General features: G+C 40.9%; 2 protein-coding genes across 3 annotated transcripts in view; one reads left to right on the top strand and one right to left on the bottom strand.

Annotated features, from left to right (window-relative positions):
• Window positions 1-9562, top strand: part of Raly (RALY heterogeneous nuclear ribonucleoprotein) — a 75735-nt gene extending 66173 nt beyond the window's left edge. The window contains exons 4-10 of one of the 2 annotated variants that reach the window (XM_005363092.3): window positions 857-929; window positions 1094-1141; window positions 3137-3303; window positions 6600-6713; window positions 6865-7118; window positions 8256-8304; window positions 9250-9562. In XM_005363092.3, the coding sequence (XP_005363149.1) occupies window positions 857-929; window positions 1094-1141; window positions 3137-3303; window positions 6600-6713; window positions 6865-7118; window positions 8256-8300 (701 nt within the window). In that variant the 3' untranslated portion in view covers window positions 8301-8304; window positions 9250-9562. The remainder of the gene's footprint in view (window positions 1-856; window positions 930-1093; window positions 1142-3136; window positions 3304-6599; window positions 6714-6864; window positions 7119-8255; window positions 8305-9249) is intronic. The other variant, XM_005363093.3, reaches the window with a different exon arrangement.
• Window positions 9563-13229: 3667 nt separating this feature from the next.
• Eif2s2 (eukaryotic translation initiation factor 2 subunit beta) overlaps window positions 13230-20796 on the bottom strand; it is a 15647-nt gene continuing 8080 nt past the window's right edge. Inside the window, exons 4-9 of the mRNA XM_005363090.2 lie at window positions 19633-19768; window positions 18943-19043; window positions 18251-18399; window positions 17077-17133; window positions 14360-14445; window positions 13230-13702 (exon numbers count right to left, since the gene is read on the bottom strand). Of these exons, the coding sequence (XP_005363147.1) occupies window positions 13527-13702; window positions 14360-14445; window positions 17077-17133; window positions 18251-18399; window positions 18943-19043; window positions 19633-19768 (705 nt within the window). The 3' untranslated portion in view covers window positions 13230-13526. The remainder of the gene's footprint in view (window positions 13703-14359; window positions 14446-17076; window positions 17134-18250; window positions 18400-18942; window positions 19044-19632; window positions 19769-20796) is intronic.

Genomic DNA, 20796 nt, shown 5'->3' with positions numbered 1-20796 from the left:
ACCTCTTAATAACAAGCTTTATGGGTCCAGTTAAAAGCAAAAAGGAACAAAATGGTCTAGTATATCTGTTACCCCAATATATAGAAGATAGGGGTTGGAATCCTTTCTAAAAGCTGTGAGGAGCTGTGAACACAAGGACTAAAGGGAAGCCTTGTTGTGCTCTTGGCATTATTGATTACATACATATGAAGTGACTGTTGTCTACCTCAGTGTTTTTATGTGTGTATGTGTGCACGTGTGCTTGCTTGCTCACATACTTTGTATAGGAGTATATCTATATGTATGTATTAGTGAATATGAGATGTGCAGATGTGATTAAATGTGTAGAGAATGTGAGCACATAGTTTTACATATATATGTATAATGTGTGTGGGAATATTTGTGAGTGTGGAAGCAGATGTGCTTATATTTTTTTAATAAATATTTCTTATAGGCTAAGCACTATGGTAGGCATAAAGATGTTTAGTGTAATACCCATGAGTATTCGTTGGCTTCTTTGCCTATAAGCAGCCTGATTATACTTGAGTATAAGGGTTATCTATGCATATAACTTTCTTACCTGGATATGTATATAATATGTGAGGGTGTGTATGTGTTCATATATATCTGATTTTTATGAACATACTTGAAATATGTATTGAAGACTTACGTATGTATTAGAATATATATGAATATACAACCAGGCATATCCCTGTGATGTCCTAGTATTCTTCTAATGTTTGAAAATTAAGTGAAGACCTTTAGATACCTCAGTTCCATGTGTTCATTGTGTAAATACATGGAGGCACGATGATGATATGTGTGGGCATACTGCTGTCATGTCAGCATTCCAACTCTGCTTCTTCCCTCCACACAGACATCAACATGGCCGGAGAGCCCAAGCCCAACAGACCCAAGGGGCTAAAGAGAGCAGCAACTGCCATATACAGGTGAGACTCTATGGTTTTTTGTCTGTATTGGTTGGGTTCCTCTTTTCACAGAGGGTGTAAATGCTGATAGTGACAGTGTGCTGAGTTTAGAATTTAGGAAGACATTTGGAGATGAGGACCTATGGAGAAGTGGGCTGAGTGGCCATCTCCCTTTGTTTTCCCAGTGGCTACAGCTTTGACTATGATTACTATCAAGACTACTTCTATGCCAGGTGAGCAGGGAAGGGGCGTGTCTAGGCATTAAATAGCCAAACTGGAAGGGTCTTAAGAGATTGCTGGTGTAGCTCAGAGTCCTGATTGGGAACTGAAGCACAGAAGTGTGAATGGGTCTTTGCTTCAGGATGCTTCACAAATCGGGGACAGAGCTTGGACCAGATCACTTACGTCACACTCTGACTGCCTTGCCTCTTTCTAGTACAGTAGTTATTCTAGTCCTATAGTGTAGGGGAGTGTATAGCTTAAGGATGAACACAGCTGGCTAGCTGGGGTACAGAAACAGTCACAGTGCCTTCACAGGTAGTTCTTGAGCCCTTAAACTCTGTTCAGTCTCACCCAGCCAAAATGAAAACTTGATCTGACACTTATGACTAAGAGGCCACAGTTATTTGGAGGCCTGAATTAGTCCCTGATGGGTTGTGATCTGCCTTCTATCCCCAGTCAGTCCTACCTAGACTTCAACGTTGAAGTCTATTCCAGAGGCCTCAGCCACATTTGTTGAGAACAGTTTTAAGAACTCATTATCCTTCTACATCTGCCTGTTGAGTGCAGGGATTATAAGACTAACCACAATGCCAGCTCCTGGTCATATGCTTGACTAGAGGTTGTGGTAAAGATTAAATCAAAATCACTCCTTCCTTCTCCAGACATTCCAAGAAAAACACCTTTTCTGAACCATTGTCTCTGCTGTGTGTTTCAGGAAATAGTGTGGTACAGTGGAAAGTCTCATAACTGGAAGTCAGGAGAATTGCATGCTGATCTCAGCCATGTCACTGAATGGGTTGTCTATCTTTGCAAATTCTCCTACTACTAGCCAGTGAGATAGGCTTACACCAAATGATCTCTCAGGACTCCTGAAGCTCTTGGGATTCACTGGTTCAGTGATTTCTGACCAAGGTCAAAGCTATCACCTCCCCATGTGGTCAGGGATTGGTTCATTCCCAGAGACTGATCCCTAGCTGTTACTCTTTTGAACAAGAGCACCAAAAAATGGAGCCTTAGTTTCTTAGTGATGGCAGGTATTATGACTCCAAAAAGTAGTTATAGAGTGTATCCCTGACATGGCTGTGGTTCCTTTCAGAGCTGAGGTTAAAGCAGATGTGGTGGGACAGTTCTCCTACTCAGCCTTCAGTTTCGGTCTCATTTTCAGGAAGAGAATCCCTTCTGGAGAGGACCAGGTTATATGCTAGAGTAACAGCAGATAGCCTGGGAGCTTTGGGTCTAATTTAGTACCCATCCTTTAAATACTGTTGAGTGCTTGACCTATATCTCTGAAGTATAAAAGGCGTTGAAGTGGTCAAAAAGAAAAAAAAGGGTTTTAGCTGGGCGGTGGTGACACGTGCCTTTAATCCCAGCACTTGGGAGGCAGAGGTAGGCAGATCTCTGAGTTCGAGGCAAGATCCAGGACAGCCAGGACTGATACAGAGAGAAACCCCTGTCTCGGGGTTGGGGGTGGGGAGAAAAAAAGGGCTTAGAGTCTGAGGCCATGGTTGAGTGTGTATCCAGCTTTTGCCTGTCATTTTCATACTTTCTCAAGTGTTTTAAATCAGGTTCTCATGCTCTACCCTTACTGCACGCTCAGGTAGACAGTGAACTTGGACAGCCCTCATTAAGTAGATGGGAAAACCAAGGTTCAGGGGTTGGCCACCTGTTTTCAAACCTGTTTCCAGGTGGGGATTTAGGCTGTTTTGACATTTACAGACTGATCAAAGGTTGGGGGTGGTGGTTATCTGAGTAGAAGGCAGGTCTGGATGTCAGTCTCTTGAGACTGGGCATCCATACTGCTCCTGGCCTGACTGGGGATAAGATGGAAATAGTAAGGTTTTCATTAGACTTTAGCATCCAGTAAAGGAAGCCCTTTTCATACCAGGGCTGGCTGAAAGCAGACACTTCTTTCTGGCCCTTTCAGGTTAGACGGGTAAAGCTAGTGTTGTAGTGCCTCCTGGTGGTCACAGGCCATGCTGCAGCCTCTGTTTTATTTGCCTTTGCAGGCTGTTTGATTATCGAGGCCGCCTTTCTCCAGTGCCTGTGCCCAGAGCAGTTCCGGTGAAGCGACCTCGTGTCACGGTTCCTTTGGTTCGCCGTGTCAAAACTACAATACCTGTCAAGCTCTTTGCCCGTTCCACAGCCATCACTACTGGCTCAGCCAAGATCAAGTGTGAGTGACACTTTCCTTCCTTCCTCTTTCTCTTTCTCTCTTTCACTTTTATTTTTATCTTATTTTGAGACAGGGTCTCACTGTGTATTTCTGGTTGGCTTGGAATTTACCATATAAACCAGACTGACCTAAAACTCATAGAAATTCGTCTACCTCTGCCTCCTGGGTGCTGGAATTAAAGATGTGTGCCACCGCATCCTGGTGACATCTATCAGTCTTTCTAGATTGTTGGATCTTGAACCCCTTTGGTTGTATACCAGATATCCTGCATACCAGGTATTTACATTACAATTCATAACAATAGCAGAATTACAGTTAAGAAGAAGCAATGAAATAAGTTTATGGTTCAGGTTTACTATAACATGAGGAACTATATTAAAGGGTTACAGCATTAGGAAGGTTGAGAAGCACCGCTCTAGATGGTTTGGGTTTTATCACTAAAATGATAGAATCAGATTTTTAGCATTTGATTTTTAAAATTTTAAACTTTTTTGTTTCTTTTTGTTTTCCAAGACAGGGTTTCTCTGTGTCACAGTCCTGGCTGTTCTGGCACTCACTCTGTAGACCTGACTGGCCTCGAACTCACAGAGATCTGCCTGCTTCTGCCTCCCAAGTGCTGGGATTAAAAGCATGCGCCACCACTGGCCGGCTCATCTTTGTTTTTATTTTATGTGTATGGGTGTATACCTGCATGTGTACCTCTGCACCATGTATATGCAGTGCCTATGGAGGCTAGAAGAAGGTAATGGATCCTCTGGGACTGAACAGTTGTTACAGACAGTTTTGAGCTGTCACGTAGGTGCTAGGGATCAAACTCAGTCTTCTGCAAGGGTAACCAGTGCTCTTAGCGAGTGAGCCATCTCTCTAGCCTCTAGAATCATACTTTATTAACATTGATAAATAAAGGAGTAAATCTACAGTTGAAGTTACTCTTAACAATTATGTGTTTGGATGCATTTCTTAAATTAAAAAAAAAGAAAGAAAAAAAAAGTCCAGCATTTTGGTGTGACACCAACTGAGGCGATAGCATTATTCTGGTCTTTGTATACTGCAGTCAAGCACTCAGGAAATCTAATTGCAATAGACTTTTTAGTTGTTATTGTTTTTTTTCCAAGATAGTGTTGGAGTCTGTCCTGGAACTTGCTCTGTAGACCAGGCTAGCCTCAAACTCAAAGAGATCCACCTGCCTCTACTTCCTGAGTGCTGGGATTAAAGGAGCGTGCCACCACCTGGCACAACCCCAACCAATAACACACCTGATAACACATGATTACTTCACTGCAGACCTACATTGTTTTTCTTTTTAAGATAGGATCTCATGATTTAAACCAGGTTGCTTTAGAACTCAAAATCCTCCTTAGTCTCTGAAATGCTGGGATTGCAGATGTGCAGCACACATGGCCCAGACTACAGGCAAACTTTATTAAAACATAAATAAAATATCAGTCTATTTCCCCCTTTGTCTAAAATCATAAAAAAATAAGACTATATCTAATATAAGAAAGACTATATACAATAAGTACAATAACTATATACAATATATACAGGCAGTAAATACATCAACAATGCCTAGTTCCTTTGCATTTGACAAACTCAGAGAAAATAATCCATATCCTATCTTGGTGAGTCCAAAGTCTCATACCTAATTTTACTATCATAACTTGTATTACCATTCAAAGCTATCTTTTGCTATCTCTCTACCTTAAATACTTTACATTTCTTTAGTGAATTTCTTTTCTGAGTCCCATAAGCAGTGAAAACTATAACTGTCTAGTTCTCAACTACCTCAGAGACCCAAGAAGTATAATAATAACTGCGTAAGCAGGAATGTGAGTGACTTCCAAAAAATGTGAGATATGGCTGGCTGCAATCAGGACAGCATAATGTCAGCAGCTGAGGAAAGGGCACTTTCTTGCCCAGTGGCTTACTTTTGTTACAAACAAAGCAAACTCCATGTGGAGTTTCTTCCATGCCCATCATCTTCTCTGAAGTAGATTGGTGCCACCAGGAGCAGATATGTCTCATTTTCATTTAAAAAAAAAAAAAGAACCAGTGTCATTCTAAAAAAATTAAATGCCATATTATGTAGATCTCTGAAGTGTTTGAAGATAACCTATTTAAAATATAGCTGTTTGACCTTGAAAACATTTAATGTGACAAGTTCAATTGTAATAGGTGACTAATTACTAACCTGCATTTCCTTATTATCCTCATTATTATAAACAGTTGGTAATAATACTTTCAAGGATTAGAAGTTTGAACTACATTGTTAAATGAGCTGTATAGGTATAGTACCTTGAAAAAGATTAGAAATGTATGTACAGTCTGTTTTAACAAAATTAATCTCAAATTTCTATCAATATATAAAATTTTTGTACAGTATACAAAAGTCCAATTCTATGTAAAACTTTTAAAACTAGTAGTTGCTTTTTAAAAGTAGATTCATAATCTACTTTTATGTCTATCCCCTTTTTCAGAGTTGATTCAATAATCTACCCTTTTATCCTATCATATCTATATCCTTTTTTCTTTGCAAAGCAAGAACCTTAAATCTAATTTCCTTTGTTTAGCTTTTTTCCTGACCATTACCAATAACAACTTACAAACCTCCACACCCCAACCCCCCAAAATGACAAATATCCATAACCCATTGAATGTCCAAAACCTCCCACCCTACATCTTTGGAATGTGGGTGTCGTATTCTTAAATATACTTCCATTCCTATGCTGTGGGATAATACTTTTGTACACTGTAAAGATTTGTCATTCATATTAATTTAATAAAACGCTGATTGGACCATAGCCAGGCAGGAAGTATAGGTGGGGCGAGCAAACTAGGAGAATTCTGGGAAGAGGAAAGGCAGAGAGTCAGTCACCAACCAGACACAGAAAACAAGATGAGAATGGCACATGGCTAAGCATAGACAAGAATTGTAGGTGAATTTATATCATAAGAGCTAGTTAGTAATAAGCCTGAACAATAGGCCAAACAGTTTATTATCTAATATAAGCCTCTGTGTGTTTATTTGGGACTGAATAGCTGTGGGACTGTGCAGGACAGAAACTAATATCTATATACTATTCATCTGTAATTCCTATAGGATTGGGAGGTCTAGGCCAGGTTCATATGTATAGATTGGTCACCCCTGGAGATAGCCTCTTGATTCTCTCAAGAAGAGATCTTTTCCCTTGGCAGGAAAAGACCCAAAAGAGAATGGCCTCCCTAGTTGACAGAATGAAGCTGGGTTTTGTTTGCATCACCCCTAAGTGATAACCCTGTCTCCTCTTCACTTTCAGTAAAGAGCAGTGAACTACAGACCATCAAAACAGAACTGACACAGATCAAGTCTAACATTGATGCCCTATTGGGTCGCTTGGAACAGATTGCTGAGGAACAAAAGGCCAACCCAGGTCAGTCTTTGGGAAGATAGTATGCCCAAGGGTTAGGAACTTGAAGTTCCAGGGCCCTGAGACCTGCTGTATAGTGACTAGCTTTCACTGAGGTGTGCTGAGTAGCTGCTCTGGCTGATTAGTTCCTTTTCCACTTCTTTTATCCTTCAAGATGGCAAGAAGAAGGGTGACAGCAGCAGTGGTGGAGGAGGTGGCAGCAGCAGTGGAGGCAGCAGTGGCAATGCTGGTGGTAGTGGCGGCAGCAGTGGCAATGCTGGTGGTGGCAGTGGCAGCTGCAGTAGCAGCAGCCGGCCACCAGCCCCCCAAGACGACACAGCTTCTGAGGCAGGCACACCCCAAGGAGAAGTCCAAACTCGAGATGATGGTGATGAGGAGGGACTGCTAACACATAGTGAGGAAGAACTGGTAAGGGCCTAGCTAGCTGTGTGGCTTGGAAGGGCTGGGGCTGTTCCCCCTGTTAGCTCCTTCCTTTTTACTTTTCAGAGTGTCAGTCCTATAAGGAGTAGGGAAGAATGAGTGAGCAGTGTATCGTTCACTGAGCTGCCGGTTAGAAGTCCCACTGTATAGTGGGGCAGGCCTCAGCAAAGCCCAGGGTCCAATCTGTCTTCTACTCTAAGTGTATTGAAGAGAATTGGGCTTAAGAATTGCACACACAGCCTCGCAGGGAGGAAAGCCATAGGAAGACAGGAATTTTAATTTCACATGAGAATTTTCTAAAAAGCTATTGCCTTTCAAGCATCTAGCAGGCTGTCTCTTAAAGGAATGAACTCCTGTATATACTGGAAGTATTCAGAGTGAGGTTAGGAGCCATGAGAATGGGCCTAAATTGTGCGAAATGGTCCAATTCTTTTCAACATTCAAGATGCCTCTTACAGTGTGTTTGCTGCTTGTTTAGTGAACACTGAATTGAATATCACACTTTGTAACTTAACAACCTTAACAATAGTCTTGAACTACACATTACATTAGAATGGCCACATTTACCCTGAAGAAGCTAAAGCTCAGAGTACCAGGTACCTTGCTCAGAACCTTACAGCAAGTAAGAGCAAACCCTGTCTGTCCTGAAGCCTAAAAACTTGACTGGGTCTGGAGCTTTTTCTTTTAATCACTGCTGGCTTACAGCACGAGGATGGACTTTGTGGTGGACATAAATCTTCCTTACACCCGTCATTTCTTTTTTCTTTAAGCCTAGCCTGGTACTATATCTTACTATTTTAGGCATAGTGCTCTCAGTGAAAGCTCTAAAAGACTAAAAAGTACTCCAAAGGTGAGCTATGTGACTTTAAACTTACTGTAGTCCATGGTCTTTCCATGCATAGAAATGTGTCCTTTACACCAGCAAATCCCATGGTTTCTTCCCTTTCCTGTGCAATTGTCAAATGACCTTCTCAGAATACTAAGCCAGATTTTTGTGCTGGTTTTTAGTTGGATCTCCCTTTAAATGGTTCTCCATGTAGTGCTCTGACCCACAGAACCTTCCTGGACAGAAAGCTCAGGCTTGGGACCTGCAGTGAATGATCTGTCTTGTCTTCTTCCTCTCAGGAGCACAGCCAGGACACAGATGCAGAAGATGGGGCTTTGCAGTAAGCAGGTATGGGGTGCCCAAGAAGCACAGGAAATTAACGAAGTGGAGGCTGTAATTTTTTTCTGGTGTGGGTCTAGAGAATCATACTGTGCCAAGGTTGAAGGTCCTTAGATGCAGCCTTACTCCTGTAGCCAGCATATTAGGGCCACTCGTGAAGTGTTCCCTTGGGGGCAGGATGACAGTGGAGGAAAACTGCGGACTAGGGGTGGTAGAAAAATACTGTGCAGCAGCTTAGTGTGCGTATTACTGAGGGAGAAGTATTCCATAGAGAGAACAGACAGCCTTCTGTTATTGGTCAGTCTTCATGGTGCAGTACGGACAAGAGTTGCCTGTTCTGTAGCCCAGCTCTGAAGACTAGGGAAAAGGTGCCATTCATTTTCAGAGGGGGTGACTGAAGTATCTCATGGACCCTGGTTAGTTCAGCTTGATCCTGTTAATGGGAGATGTCCTGTAAGCCTGTATGACAGGAGCTGTTAGTTTATTTGATCTCCTCCTCTACCCTGCAAGATTAGAATTGTGTGTATATCATAGAAGTGGAAATGCAGGTGTTGAATGGTAAAATGAAATATCAGCATGTCTCTTGAAATTTGGAGCTTAAATTTGAATTCAGTAACATGCAACCCCAAAGTCTCCACTCTGGCCACTGTTTTCCTGTTCTGCCCTACTCTAGAGGAGGTCTATAAGTGACAGAGAGGTACCTTGATAAGTCACATGTTTGTGATACAGGATCTCTACCATTAAGAGCTTCCAAATTAGTTCAGAAATTCCTTGTGTAGGTCTTTCCTCTTTGAACTTGATTAATTTCTTTTTACCCAGAATGCTGTTTATTATATCCTGTGGTATTAAGGCTCAGGTGGGGAGATAGCTCTGGGCAGAGGTTGAGCCTTTTCTTTACTACTGTGATTAAAGAGTTTCTGTCTCTCAGCCTTAGTTTCTTCTTTGCCTTGACAGGAGAAATGGCCACCAGCAGAAGAACATCACTGTCTCAGGCCTCAAGACAGGCACCCATCTCTGGATGGCAGTTTGTAGCGGGTACCAGAGGAAAGCTGACACTAGGCACTCCTCTCCCCATGCATCCCAGCCAGTGAGTGCTACATCCTTTGCAAGTGGAGTTACTGGCCTACCCCTTACCCCATGCACTCTTCCTGTCTGCACTGCCTGGGCCAAGGGGCAGAACACATTCTGCCCATTTTCCCCAGGGCATTCCCAGGCTTGGGGTTTTTCTATAGGTTTGAAAGTAGGGGGGGGGGGGTTGGGATGGGTGGGGGGGACCTGAGAATAAAGAGATTGGTCCAAATATGCTGAGATGGAATGGTTTGCTTTTTTATTTGGCTGGTTTTGTTTACATTTATTGTCATTGTGCATGTATGGTATGGTAGACCATTTGTGTGTGGGGGAGGGTCAAAGAACAACTTTGTGGAGACACTTTGATCTTTCCATCTTTGTATGAATTTTTGATAGTCAGGTTTGCGCAGGAAACACTTTACCCGCTGGGCCTTCTGTCTCCACTTCTATGATAAAACACTATGACCAAAAGCAAGTTGGGAGTAAAGGGTGACAAACATCTCTTGGGGAAATCAGGGCAGGAACTGATACACAGGCTTCCAGGTGCACTGCTCATGGTTTGCTAAGCCTGCTTTCTCAAAGCAGGCTGAGCTTCCCACATGAATCTGCAATCAAGAAAATGCAGCATAGGCCAGTCTGGTGGGAGAACTTTCTCACAATTGAGGTTCTCTTCTTTCCCAAGATTTTAGGTTGTGTCAAATTGACAAAAGCAGTCAGCACACTAACCTGTGGCCTTTCTCACAGTGGTGTTCTGGCATTCCTGCCCACCAGAGAGCTGGCGCGCTCAACTTTTCTGTTCTCCCATCACTAACTTCTCTTCTCCAGGGAACACTCTCCAGTGTCCCATACTTAATCCATTTGCACCAGCATTTCTCTGCTAAATCACTTAAGTTAGGTATGATGGCACATGCCTATCATCTCAGCACTTGGGGAAGTGGAAGCAGAACGATCAGTTTGTGGCTGGTCAGAACTCCCTGAGACCTTGTCGCAAACAAAACCAAAACCCACAGATGTACAAATCATTTTTGGAGCATCTATGCAAACTCTAGACTCTAAATAGCTTGAAGCAAGAAAAAGCCCTATTTCTTTCCTGACAGTATGATATAGGAGTTGTGAAATTAAAGTTGGGGGTAAGGTAGCATGTAAATATAAGCCCTAAATTATTTTTCCCTTTTGGTAACCTTAAGCCATTTGTTCTACTCTATCACTGCCATTTTGGGCTGTAAGATTATACTCGGACATTGTTCTGAGCTGGCAGTGCCTTGTTCCTATCTCCTTTTTGGGAAATGGCCTCTTGAGTTCAGGGATGTTTCCATACTAGTTGATTGCTTCTTAGGAACTAAATGTTCTCAGAAAGGACTCCCCACCTCAGGATGCCTGCCCCACTGGATCCCTTATTGAACATTTCCAGTTCTAGCTATCAGCCACACCACAACTTCTGTTTTGGTAGAGAACAGGTGCTGAATGTGGGCCCCGTTATGGAAACATCTGGAAAGTGGCTCACGTCCCAGTAATTGCTTGTATTAGTGGGGCTTTTTTAGATTGTTATCTAGTCTGGGATCACAGGAATGGGCTTCCATATCTGCCTCACTTTTTGTTTTAGCTATATTCCTTTTGTAGTATTGGCTCTGTAAGAACGTGTGTGTTGAAAAATAGGCTAGAGATTTTGTGGGTATTCTGCTAAATTCTTTATAGGTATTTTCTCCCAGAAGTGGAGATACATCCTCTTAGCTTATTGGGAACTGACTTATTTGTCAAAGCTCATGTCACTTGGGAGCCATGATGCAAATCTCCACTTGTAGCTTAAAATGCCTCGGAAGTACTACTGCTCCTGATTTTTGAGTCTCTTGGGCTTTCCTCCTCTGTATATTCCCAGTGAGTCCCTCTAATGCCTGTACCTCTCTTTACCCTTTTCCTTTTTGGAACCTAAGCTATGGCATCTGACTGCAATGACTTCACTATCACACGTCCAGCCCCAGTTGGTCTGGACAATCACCACTTTAAGTTTGCAGCCTCTACTCTTAATTTTCCCATGGTAGTTAAGTTTCAGACATGTTCCATTTCTTGACATTCCAACAAGAGGTAACCATCTATAAAGTACCATGTGATTGAGTTGCATAAGACAAAATGTCATATTTTTAAAGTAAGCTTGTAATTTTGTGTTATACCAACATTCATGGCTATGTTTGACTGCCTTGCTTGCTGGTCGCAGGTTAAACACACCTCGGCCCTTTTTTCATATTAGAAAGTTTCGTATGTTTTTAGGTGTATGACCTGTGTAGATCTTATCACATTACATACAAAAGAGGGCATTGGGAACTGGAGCTAAATAGTTGTGAGTTACCATGTGAGTTAGTACTGGGAATCAAACTTGAGTCCTCTCAGAGAGCACTGAGCCACCTTCCCAGCCCTAGACTTTACAATAACCTGGTCTCCATATTTACTTTGTACTAGGCCTCTGCTGTTCTCCCTCCCTCCCTTCTTTGAGATCTTAGATACCTGTCTGTCTATCCCAGCTATAGGAGCTCTTGTTGGTACTGCCTAGGTTCTCCAAAGTACTGGGAATTAAGGTGTGTGCTACCAAACCCAGCTTTTACCAGTCCTTTAATGTTCACTGTTATGAAGTTGAAAATTGTGGTTGAAGTCACTAGCAGATAAACTGTCCCATGCCATCCCCTAAGGAGTCCCATCAAGAAAACTGGACAAAACATACAACACACAAAAGCAATGGAGCAGTAGTTATACAAGAGGCACCGATCCTTGCTTTATTCACGCAATAATAGCCAACATTGGGAATCAGGGGCAGAAGTACAAAAAAGAAAAAAATTGTAGTCAATAAACAATTGTGATCAACATGGCAGTGAGTAGTGGCATGTCAGCCAGTGTATGGCCCATCTCTTGACCTACTTGGTCTAGGGAAGGATCCCTCTACCACTTTACAGCCAAGTCATTTGATAACACTAGGCCTATACTTGAAAATTCAGGGTCAGGGTCACAGTAATTAAAAACAATATAGCCAAGACTCAGGGCTGGCTGAGTGACTGTTATTGGGCCATTTAGCAAGATTAACAGTCTGCTAGCAGGAAAGTGAGGAGTATCGTGTAGGTCCTTATCCTGGTGGGTGCAAGTAAGGCAGAACATAGCACAGACCCACAAGATGGACCCTCCTTGTGCACCGATGGAGAATACCTCGCTAGCTCAGTCCTCAGAAGCAAAGCTGGAGGTAACAGCAAGACCACACACGCAGCAGTATCTCTTGGTTTCTCAGCCACATTCAAGTTAGTTTAGTACAGAAAAGCATTTTAGGGGGAAGGGTCTTTTACTGACCTAGAACACAGGTTGGAGAAGCTTAAGTGCTGCTATTTTAGAACCTAAGAAGACTTGTCTGTACTGTACATGCTTTCTCAACAAAAAGCCTAACACCAGTAGTATGCCAGGAATAGGACAGACAGGCCTGTAACGAGAATTCCAAGGTCTAGCACCTGATAATTCCCTTGTGCAATGACAACTGAATTTCAGCTGGAGTCAGCTTCAACTGCTGTCACACCAGGGAAATGAGGAATTGGCAGTGAGGTAGTAGCAACAATCCTCACAAAAGGAAATAATGAAAACCTTCATTCTGTGGATACTAAAAACAGGTTGCTGTGCCATGCCTTATGTTCCAACCACTCAAGTCATACCTATTCTAGCCATGTAGCTCAAGAGAAGCTGAAAGGGAAGATGGCTGCCCAGCTCTAGTATCTGCCAATATTCAGTTTCTGAGGACAGAGAGAACTTGCCAAAGTCCAGGAACCAAGTTTGTTTTGTTTTTTGCTAAATTCAATGAGCATTTTATTATAGAAAAGAAAACTAAAGGACAGATCAAATTGAAAGATTCACTGTTATAATAACTTTAATTTATCTTGCACTTTACAGAAGTCTATGAATGATTTTAAAAAGCACCTCCTTACCCCATCATGTTTCTCTGACAGTTGTTAAAGTAGGCAACAAGATGTTGAGCTTGAGTATCAGCATCTTGCAAGGATTTCAGATCAATCACTCACCAAAGAACTTGGCAGATTTTCTATCTTGTTTTTAACTCAATGGTACGTCCACTCTGATGGTAACCTGTCCAGCCAAATCTCCACCACACATTTTGGAAAAAATCAATGGTGATTAGCAAATTAGTTAGCTTTGGCACGGAGCTGTGCTCGCTTGCCTGTGACAGCCTGGAAACCAGTTTTGATACTGGCAACAGAACATCGAGAATGACAAGTTTCACACTGTAAGAAATAGAGTCGGGTGTCTTTCTGTAGGATTGTGTCCGGTGATCGGCATGTGTGACAAGTGACGTATTCCTCTGTGGAAAAGAAACACAGTATTATCTGCTAGGCACAGTAAGGCAGAAGCTCCTGCTTGCCCACAGAAATGCATCTACCTCATAAGCTGAAGACCAGAGAGTACAGTTTACCATACCAGACAGGGAAGTCTAGCTAATGGCTATTAGCTGTCTGCTATAATGCTTTTGGTGTAGTAAAAATACATATTAAAAGAACTTCAAAATGCCCCAGTTAGGGAAGTTTGCCAGATGGGTATTCTTGGTGCCATTTATGGATGATCCACTTTTGCCTTAGGTGAGAAAAGGCAGGAAATGCCAATTTTAAACGATTAGGTAACACAAGAGGGTCGAGGCAAGCCGAGCCAGAACCAGCCAGCAGAGGCTATATTAACTTGGCTTTCTACCCCTTTACTATCATTTTCCATCCTCTCCTCCTTTTGTGGGGCGGTGGGGTACAGGTGGTGAGGAGAGGTTCGAGACAGGGTTTCTCTATGTAGATCAGGCTGGCACCAGACTCAAAGATCTCTCAAGTACTGGGACTGTGTGTGCTACCATGCCCAGCTCCATCTTTTTAAGGCTTACTTTTTCCCAGGTTCATTACAAATGGATCTCCTCAAAATGCCACAGCCTAAAGAGAATATTTCAAAATAATACGATAAAATCCAATTATACACTTACTGATATATCTTCTCAAGACATTTTCTATCTGTTTCTGTTGGAATCTTCCTTTGATTACAAGTTGGTTATTACCATCTATAGAGCCACTATGAAAGAAAGCATAAATATCCCATTATTTTTGTTTTCCTGAGGGAGCTCAATTCCAACATACTTAATAAACTTAAAATATATTCAATAATGATCATTTTTCAGGTGTGTTATACTATCCTGTTCCTCAAATTTTCTGTTTTTTGTGATAGGAACTTATGTGTCCCAGACTGGCCCTTGAGCTCCTCGAATCTCCTTGGCTTTCCAGGTGCTAACATTACCTGTAGGCCCTGCCATACTTGGCCTCAAATATTTTTTAAGAGTTTTATCTTCCGCAAAGATTTTATTCACTTATTCATTTTGTTTTTTTGAGACAGGTTTCTCTGTGTAGCTTTAGAGCATGTCCTGGCACTTCCTCTGGAGACCAGGCTGGCCTCAAACTCGAGATCCACCTGTCTCTGCTTCCCAAGTGCTGGGATTAAAGGCATGTGCCATCACTGCCCAGGAAAATTTTATTCTTAATTATGTGTATATGTTTGTATAGGGTTCTGTGCATGTGAGTACTGGTTCCTGGAGGCCAGGTATTGAATCTCCTATAAGGTGGTTGTAAGCTACCCAAAAAGAGTGTTGGGAACCTTAACTCACTCAAGTCCTCTGCAAGAGCAGTATCTGCTCTTAGCTGCTAATTCTCCAGCCCCTCAAAATTTTTATTTCCAGATAAGGTTCCTTTATGTAGTCCTGGAACTTGCTCTGTAGACCAGGTTGGCCTTGAATTCAGAGATCCACCTGCCTCTGCTTCCTGAATGATGGAATTAAAGATGTGTGCTATCACTGCCAGTCTACTCAAAATTATTTTCATTTTATTTTTATAATATTTATTTATTATGTATACAGTATTCTCCCTGCATGTTCTGGTGCCCTCTGCAGGCCAAAAGAGGGCACCAGATCTCATTACGGGTGGTTGTCAGCTACCTTATGGTTGCTGGGATTTGAACTCAGGAGCTCTGGAAGAGCAGCCAGTGCTCTTAATGTCTGAAATCATCTCTCCAGCCCTCAAAATTAATTTAATGACTTCCTAACATTTAACCCAACTTCAGCTATTTCTAGTAACAATAAGATTTGTAATTGACTTAATGTTGAAACCAGCTGAGCCCTTAATTGTGTGGGTTTGATTGCATGTTCAATAAGAAAAACATTTACTGAAGGCAAACTAACTGCAAATATGAGAAAAGTATAAACATTTGGGGGACTGAGAGATGGCTCAGAGGTTAAGAGCACTGACTGTTCTTCCAGAGGTCCTGGGTTCAATTCCCAGCAACCACATGGTGGCTCACAACCATCTATAATGAGATCTGGGGCCCTCTTCTGGCCCACAGGGATACATGCAGGCAGATGCTGTATAGATGATTAATAAATAAATCTTTAAAAAAAAAAAAGGTTGTATTTTATTTTTAAAATTCTGAAGCCAACCATGAAGGTACACACCTGTACTCCCAGCATGTGGGAGGCAGAAACAGGAGGGCTGCTACAGGTTTAAGGCAAGCATGGGCTCCACTGTGACTCTTCTCAAAACGTCAATATATAAATAATCTAAGCCAGATACAGTGATAAGAACCAGTAATCCCAGTCATCCAGTAGCTTAGACAAGAGGATCACTACATGAGCCTAGGAGTTCAAAGCCAGCCTGGGAACACAGACCCTATCACAAAATAAAAATCAAAGCACTACAGTTTGACAGACTCATATGATGGTACAACTGAAAATATACTCAAATTTAGAGTCGTATGTCAAAAAACTGTCACCAAAAAAGTACAACTAAAATTCCATGCCACAAACCGTCAGTGATAAACTTAAAAGCAGCTGGCAAACACTTGATAAAGATCCTTGTTAGATAGACATTATTGCTTTTTAAAAAGTACAAATCACGCCAAGTGGTGGTAGTATATACCTTTAATCCCAGTGCTTGGGAGGCAGACACAGGTGGATCTCTGTGAGTTTGAGGCCAGCCTGGTCTACAAGAGCTAGTTCCAGGACAGGCTCCAAAGCTACAGAGAAACCCTGCCTCGAAAAACCAATAAATAAATTACAATGTAAAACAAAAAAGATAAATTGCAAAGTAAAACAAAAATCTAGTAGAGTTAAATTTATATTTGTTCGTAACAAAGCAGACTTCCTTTGAGGATTTAGTATCACACACCATGAATTACAACACTTGATCCCTCCCTACCTAGGCTACCCTGATTCCTAGGGCATTTTTCACCATCCATAAAGAAAAGGAAAACAAACGGGAATTTTCCCAACAACTCTGAAATATTTAACTCACTGATCATAAAATTCACTAGTTACAACTTACTAGAATTTACCTCACCTCTATACCAAGTGAGGAAGACACCTGGTCCGTTATCAACTTAGACCATGAAACCCAATATGGAAAAGTTCAACAGAACCACCACATATGGCTTGCCCATGGATGCTTCTGCATTGCCAGGGCATAAATTTCATTTTTTTCTATACCAAGTGCAGGTTATTCTGAGAAGTAAAATACATGGCTAGCTTTCCTCCTTATGTTTTAACATTGAGTATAATAATCCTCTGGTAATTAGGATTTTTTTTTTTCTGAGTATGTTCAAATTACACAAGTAGTTCTTTTGAACTGTCAAATAGTACTCATTTTGCATACAGTTTCTTACCTTGTACCCAACTCTGCCAATAAAAATGCAAGGAGATGTTTGGGCTGACGATGTAATCTAAAAATAAAATAAAAAACTTAAATCTTTCATACAAACCAGAACACAAAACAAACCATACTCTTTATTATTCACTGTGATTACTCAGTTATTAGGTGAATCTCAGTGTACAGCTCACTTGTAGCACAGTTAGGCACTGGCTGTAACCCCAACACCCAAGAGGCTGAAGCAGGATGATCAACCTTAATTTCAAACCTAGCCTGGGGCAATGAGTGCCTGTTTCAAAAACAAATAGGCTGAATAAACAGCTCAAGGATTAAAAAAATTAGCAGCTCTTCCAAAGAATGAACTATATTTATATATTTATAGTTTGGTACTCATAAACTATTCCATGTTTCTAAACACACCTACCAAGTAAATACCTAAAAGCATGAAAGCAAAACAAAACATTAAAATCATAGTTAAGCTATGATTATCTACCTTCTAAGAGTGGATTTCCACATAACCTTTCATTTTCTTACTGTATCTTTTCTAATTTCTAGTAAACGTATATTATTGCTGTCATCAAAAACATAAAATATTTTGAAAAATGCTGAAACTAATGAGAATGGGTTACTTATAACAAGCAAGTATGACATATGAAATATTGAAAAACAAACAGTAGGATAAAGTGAGTGGATGAGAAAACTTGCCAGAAAGGGCAGAGTTTAACAAATCTGAGAAAAGCCAGACTCAGGCAGTGACCTGGAAGTGACCCCAGCACAGGATGCAATGGTGATTAAAAACTAAAAATCCTCATCCATTGGGTCCTGACAATCAAGGAAGCTTAAGTTCAGCTTATTTGGCAGGCCCACCCCTGCCTGACTGAGACACAATCCTTGTTTGTGTAGAATTCTATCCAGCCTCTTCGCTCCTGACTCTAGTTATGATCTACTTCATCCCTACCCACGATGTGTATGAGTGTTTTGCCTGCACATCATATTCCTTGGACCTGGAGTTAGAGACAGTTGTGAGCTGCCATGCAGGTGCCAGAGTCATCTCTCCAGCCCCTAAGATCTATTCTCATGTTGGCTTAAACATGAACTGTGACTTCTGTCAATATATATCCCCTATATACTTTTTCATCCTACAGAAGATTACTGTAAAGACATTTAACAACAAAACGTGGCCCACTTACAGTTTACAGATATCTGTAAAATTGACAAAAGATGTTTTCTTGGTTCCTACTCGGACAACCTGTGGAGGTTTCATAACAAATTTCCTTTTCTCTCCAGCAACCATATCGGGATTCTTTTCTCTCATGATGTTGAACACTCGGTTCAGCAACTATAAGGAATGGGAATTGAAGCAAATCTTAGTAATAACAAGAGTATAAATTACTGTCTGAGATACTTTGCTTTAATAAAGTTTTATGTTTATAATATACAAATCTCTACATGTTCTGGGAACTTCTTGAGGGCAGCAGTTCATTACTTATGAACTGAGCAGTTCATTGAGGATGCTCAGTTATTCATTGCTAACAGTTAAGAAAATAAGCCTCGATCATTCTACCGGCTTTACAGGAAACCATATGACACATGGGAAAAACTAAAGAAACTGTAAGTGAGCAAACTCCAGACTACCCTGACGTCAAAGTGGATATTTGTCACCAAAGCCCCACTGATTCCCAGGGGGCTCCACACCCTCTGATGAATAATACTACAGTGACAGCCAAGCTTTGAGCACTCCACAAGTTGGTATCAGGAATCGCCATGCACTGGCTACATGGCCTACTGGAATCTCTTTTATCACCAATCTGTATCTCAGTGGCTCTTCTAATGCAGGAGATCTATACCAACTTTTCTCTGAGCTCAAAAAAGAGTGTCTCACCTCCTCATATGTGTAGTCTCTTTCAGAGCCTGCCCAAGCAGGCCCAGTCTGGTTACTGAATGAAATGCCATCGTCTTTTTTGCTGTCTTCATCTTCTAAAGCTACAGATAACAGAGTACGAATGAGCAGAGGGTTTTGATCCAACAAGAGGGATACAGATTTAGAGAATGAAAGCTTCAGATATTGCTTTTCCCTGTCACAGTGATAGCTGCAATAGCTTCAAGTACAGAGAAGTCTCCTTTCCTTTATAGACAGAAATATTACAGCTTCACACAAGATCTTTAATGGGACGTCCATGGTAACGGTGAAATGTTTCTTGGCAAACAAGACAAAACATTAAGTACCAAAAGGAGAGTCCAACTGTTTTCAAATCTTTGAAAAACTTCTATCTACAAAAACCCATCTGTTTTAAAAATTTCTAAAAAAACCCCAAAAAACACTACAGCATATAAATCTATAAATATTAAAAATTTTAAATATTTAAAACCCAATTACAATAATTTTCCTGTACTTAAATGAATTTTTTTGTCTGCCATTATCAACTTAGGACACTCTTTTCAGATTCCATTATCATGTAGTGGAAATCAAAGACAGGACAAATAGTTTTTAAAACGTTCCTCAAGCCAGCAGAAGAGACCATATCAAAGGGTTATGTAACCTAAAACCAAGATGTTGAGTCCCCAACATTACCTTCATCTTTTTCTAGTATTTCATCTTCATCTGGGAATTTGACATTCTTCTTTTTCTTCTTTTTATTGCCAAGCATAATATCCAGGTCATCCTCTGGCTCAGCTGGCTCTTGAGCATCACCTTCGATCTTAAGATCCTAAGAAAGTAAAATAAATTTCAATATTTTGATACTAGAACTATTTTAATGACATGAGCAAGCATCACTTTAGAATATTCACATATTCATAGCTAAAAATATAGATAAGAAATGCCTCTCAGATAAGCCAAACTGCCTCCAACTCTTTTGCCAAATATTTAACCAATTCCTCAAGATAATTGTGTAGGATTGTTTCCCTTTCTGCAGCTCTTCCTCTTTATTAGTCTTAGGATCTTGTTATTGCTATCTGTATTCTAAACCAGGCTCTACCTGAATCACTGGAGAAACTTTCAAGATTCTTCAATCTTCTGACAGGCCAAATTCAGAGGAGCAAAGCTCAAGAATATTTTAAGTCTCTCTGTTTGTCCCATATTGTATTTTATTCATATTAAACGTTCAGAATAAGTAAGTCTACAGAGGCAGTAGATTAGCAGTAGTTGAGGCCTAAGGTTAGGGCTTAAAGAAAAAAACTGGAGAGTGACAATGATCACAGGCTTTGTTTTCAAGAGGATTTAAGTGTTCAAATTGATGACAGTTATAGAACTGTATGTTAAAAACCATTTGCTTTAAATGGATGAATTATATGCTAAGTGAATTATACCTTAATAAACTTTCTTGCTTCAAGGTAATAGATTTCATTACTGCATTTTCAGGTATATTTGTCTTTGCTGATACTTGCCCTCAGCTCCTTCCCATCCCCTTTAAGTTTCTAAATATGGGTCAACGGAAGGAATTTTCCTACTGGCACCAAATACGCAGTTATATTTTATATTTTGCACAGTTCTCAAACTCCCCAATCAGGTATAATACTGATTACCTGGAATAATTAATCAGCAACTCCATGTTTAAAACTTGACTTCATAGTTTAAGGGCTTTTGATGGAGGAGGGTCATATGTCTATTGGTTAATAAAGAAACTGCCTTGACCTTTAATAGGACAGAAAATTAGGTAGACGGAGTAGACAGAACAGAATGCTGGGAGAAAGAAGCAGATTCAGGCAGTCGCCATGATTCTCCCACCCGACACAG

The sequence above is a fragment of the Microtus ochrogaster genome, linkage group LG8, assembly GCF_000317375.1.
Source record: "Microtus ochrogaster isolate Prairie Vole_2 linkage group LG8, MicOch1.0, whole genome shotgun sequence".
Classification (NCBI taxonomy): Eukaryota; Metazoa; Chordata; class Mammalia; order Rodentia; family Cricetidae; genus Microtus; species Microtus ochrogaster.
This window is presented reverse-complemented; position numbering and strand designations above follow the sequence as displayed.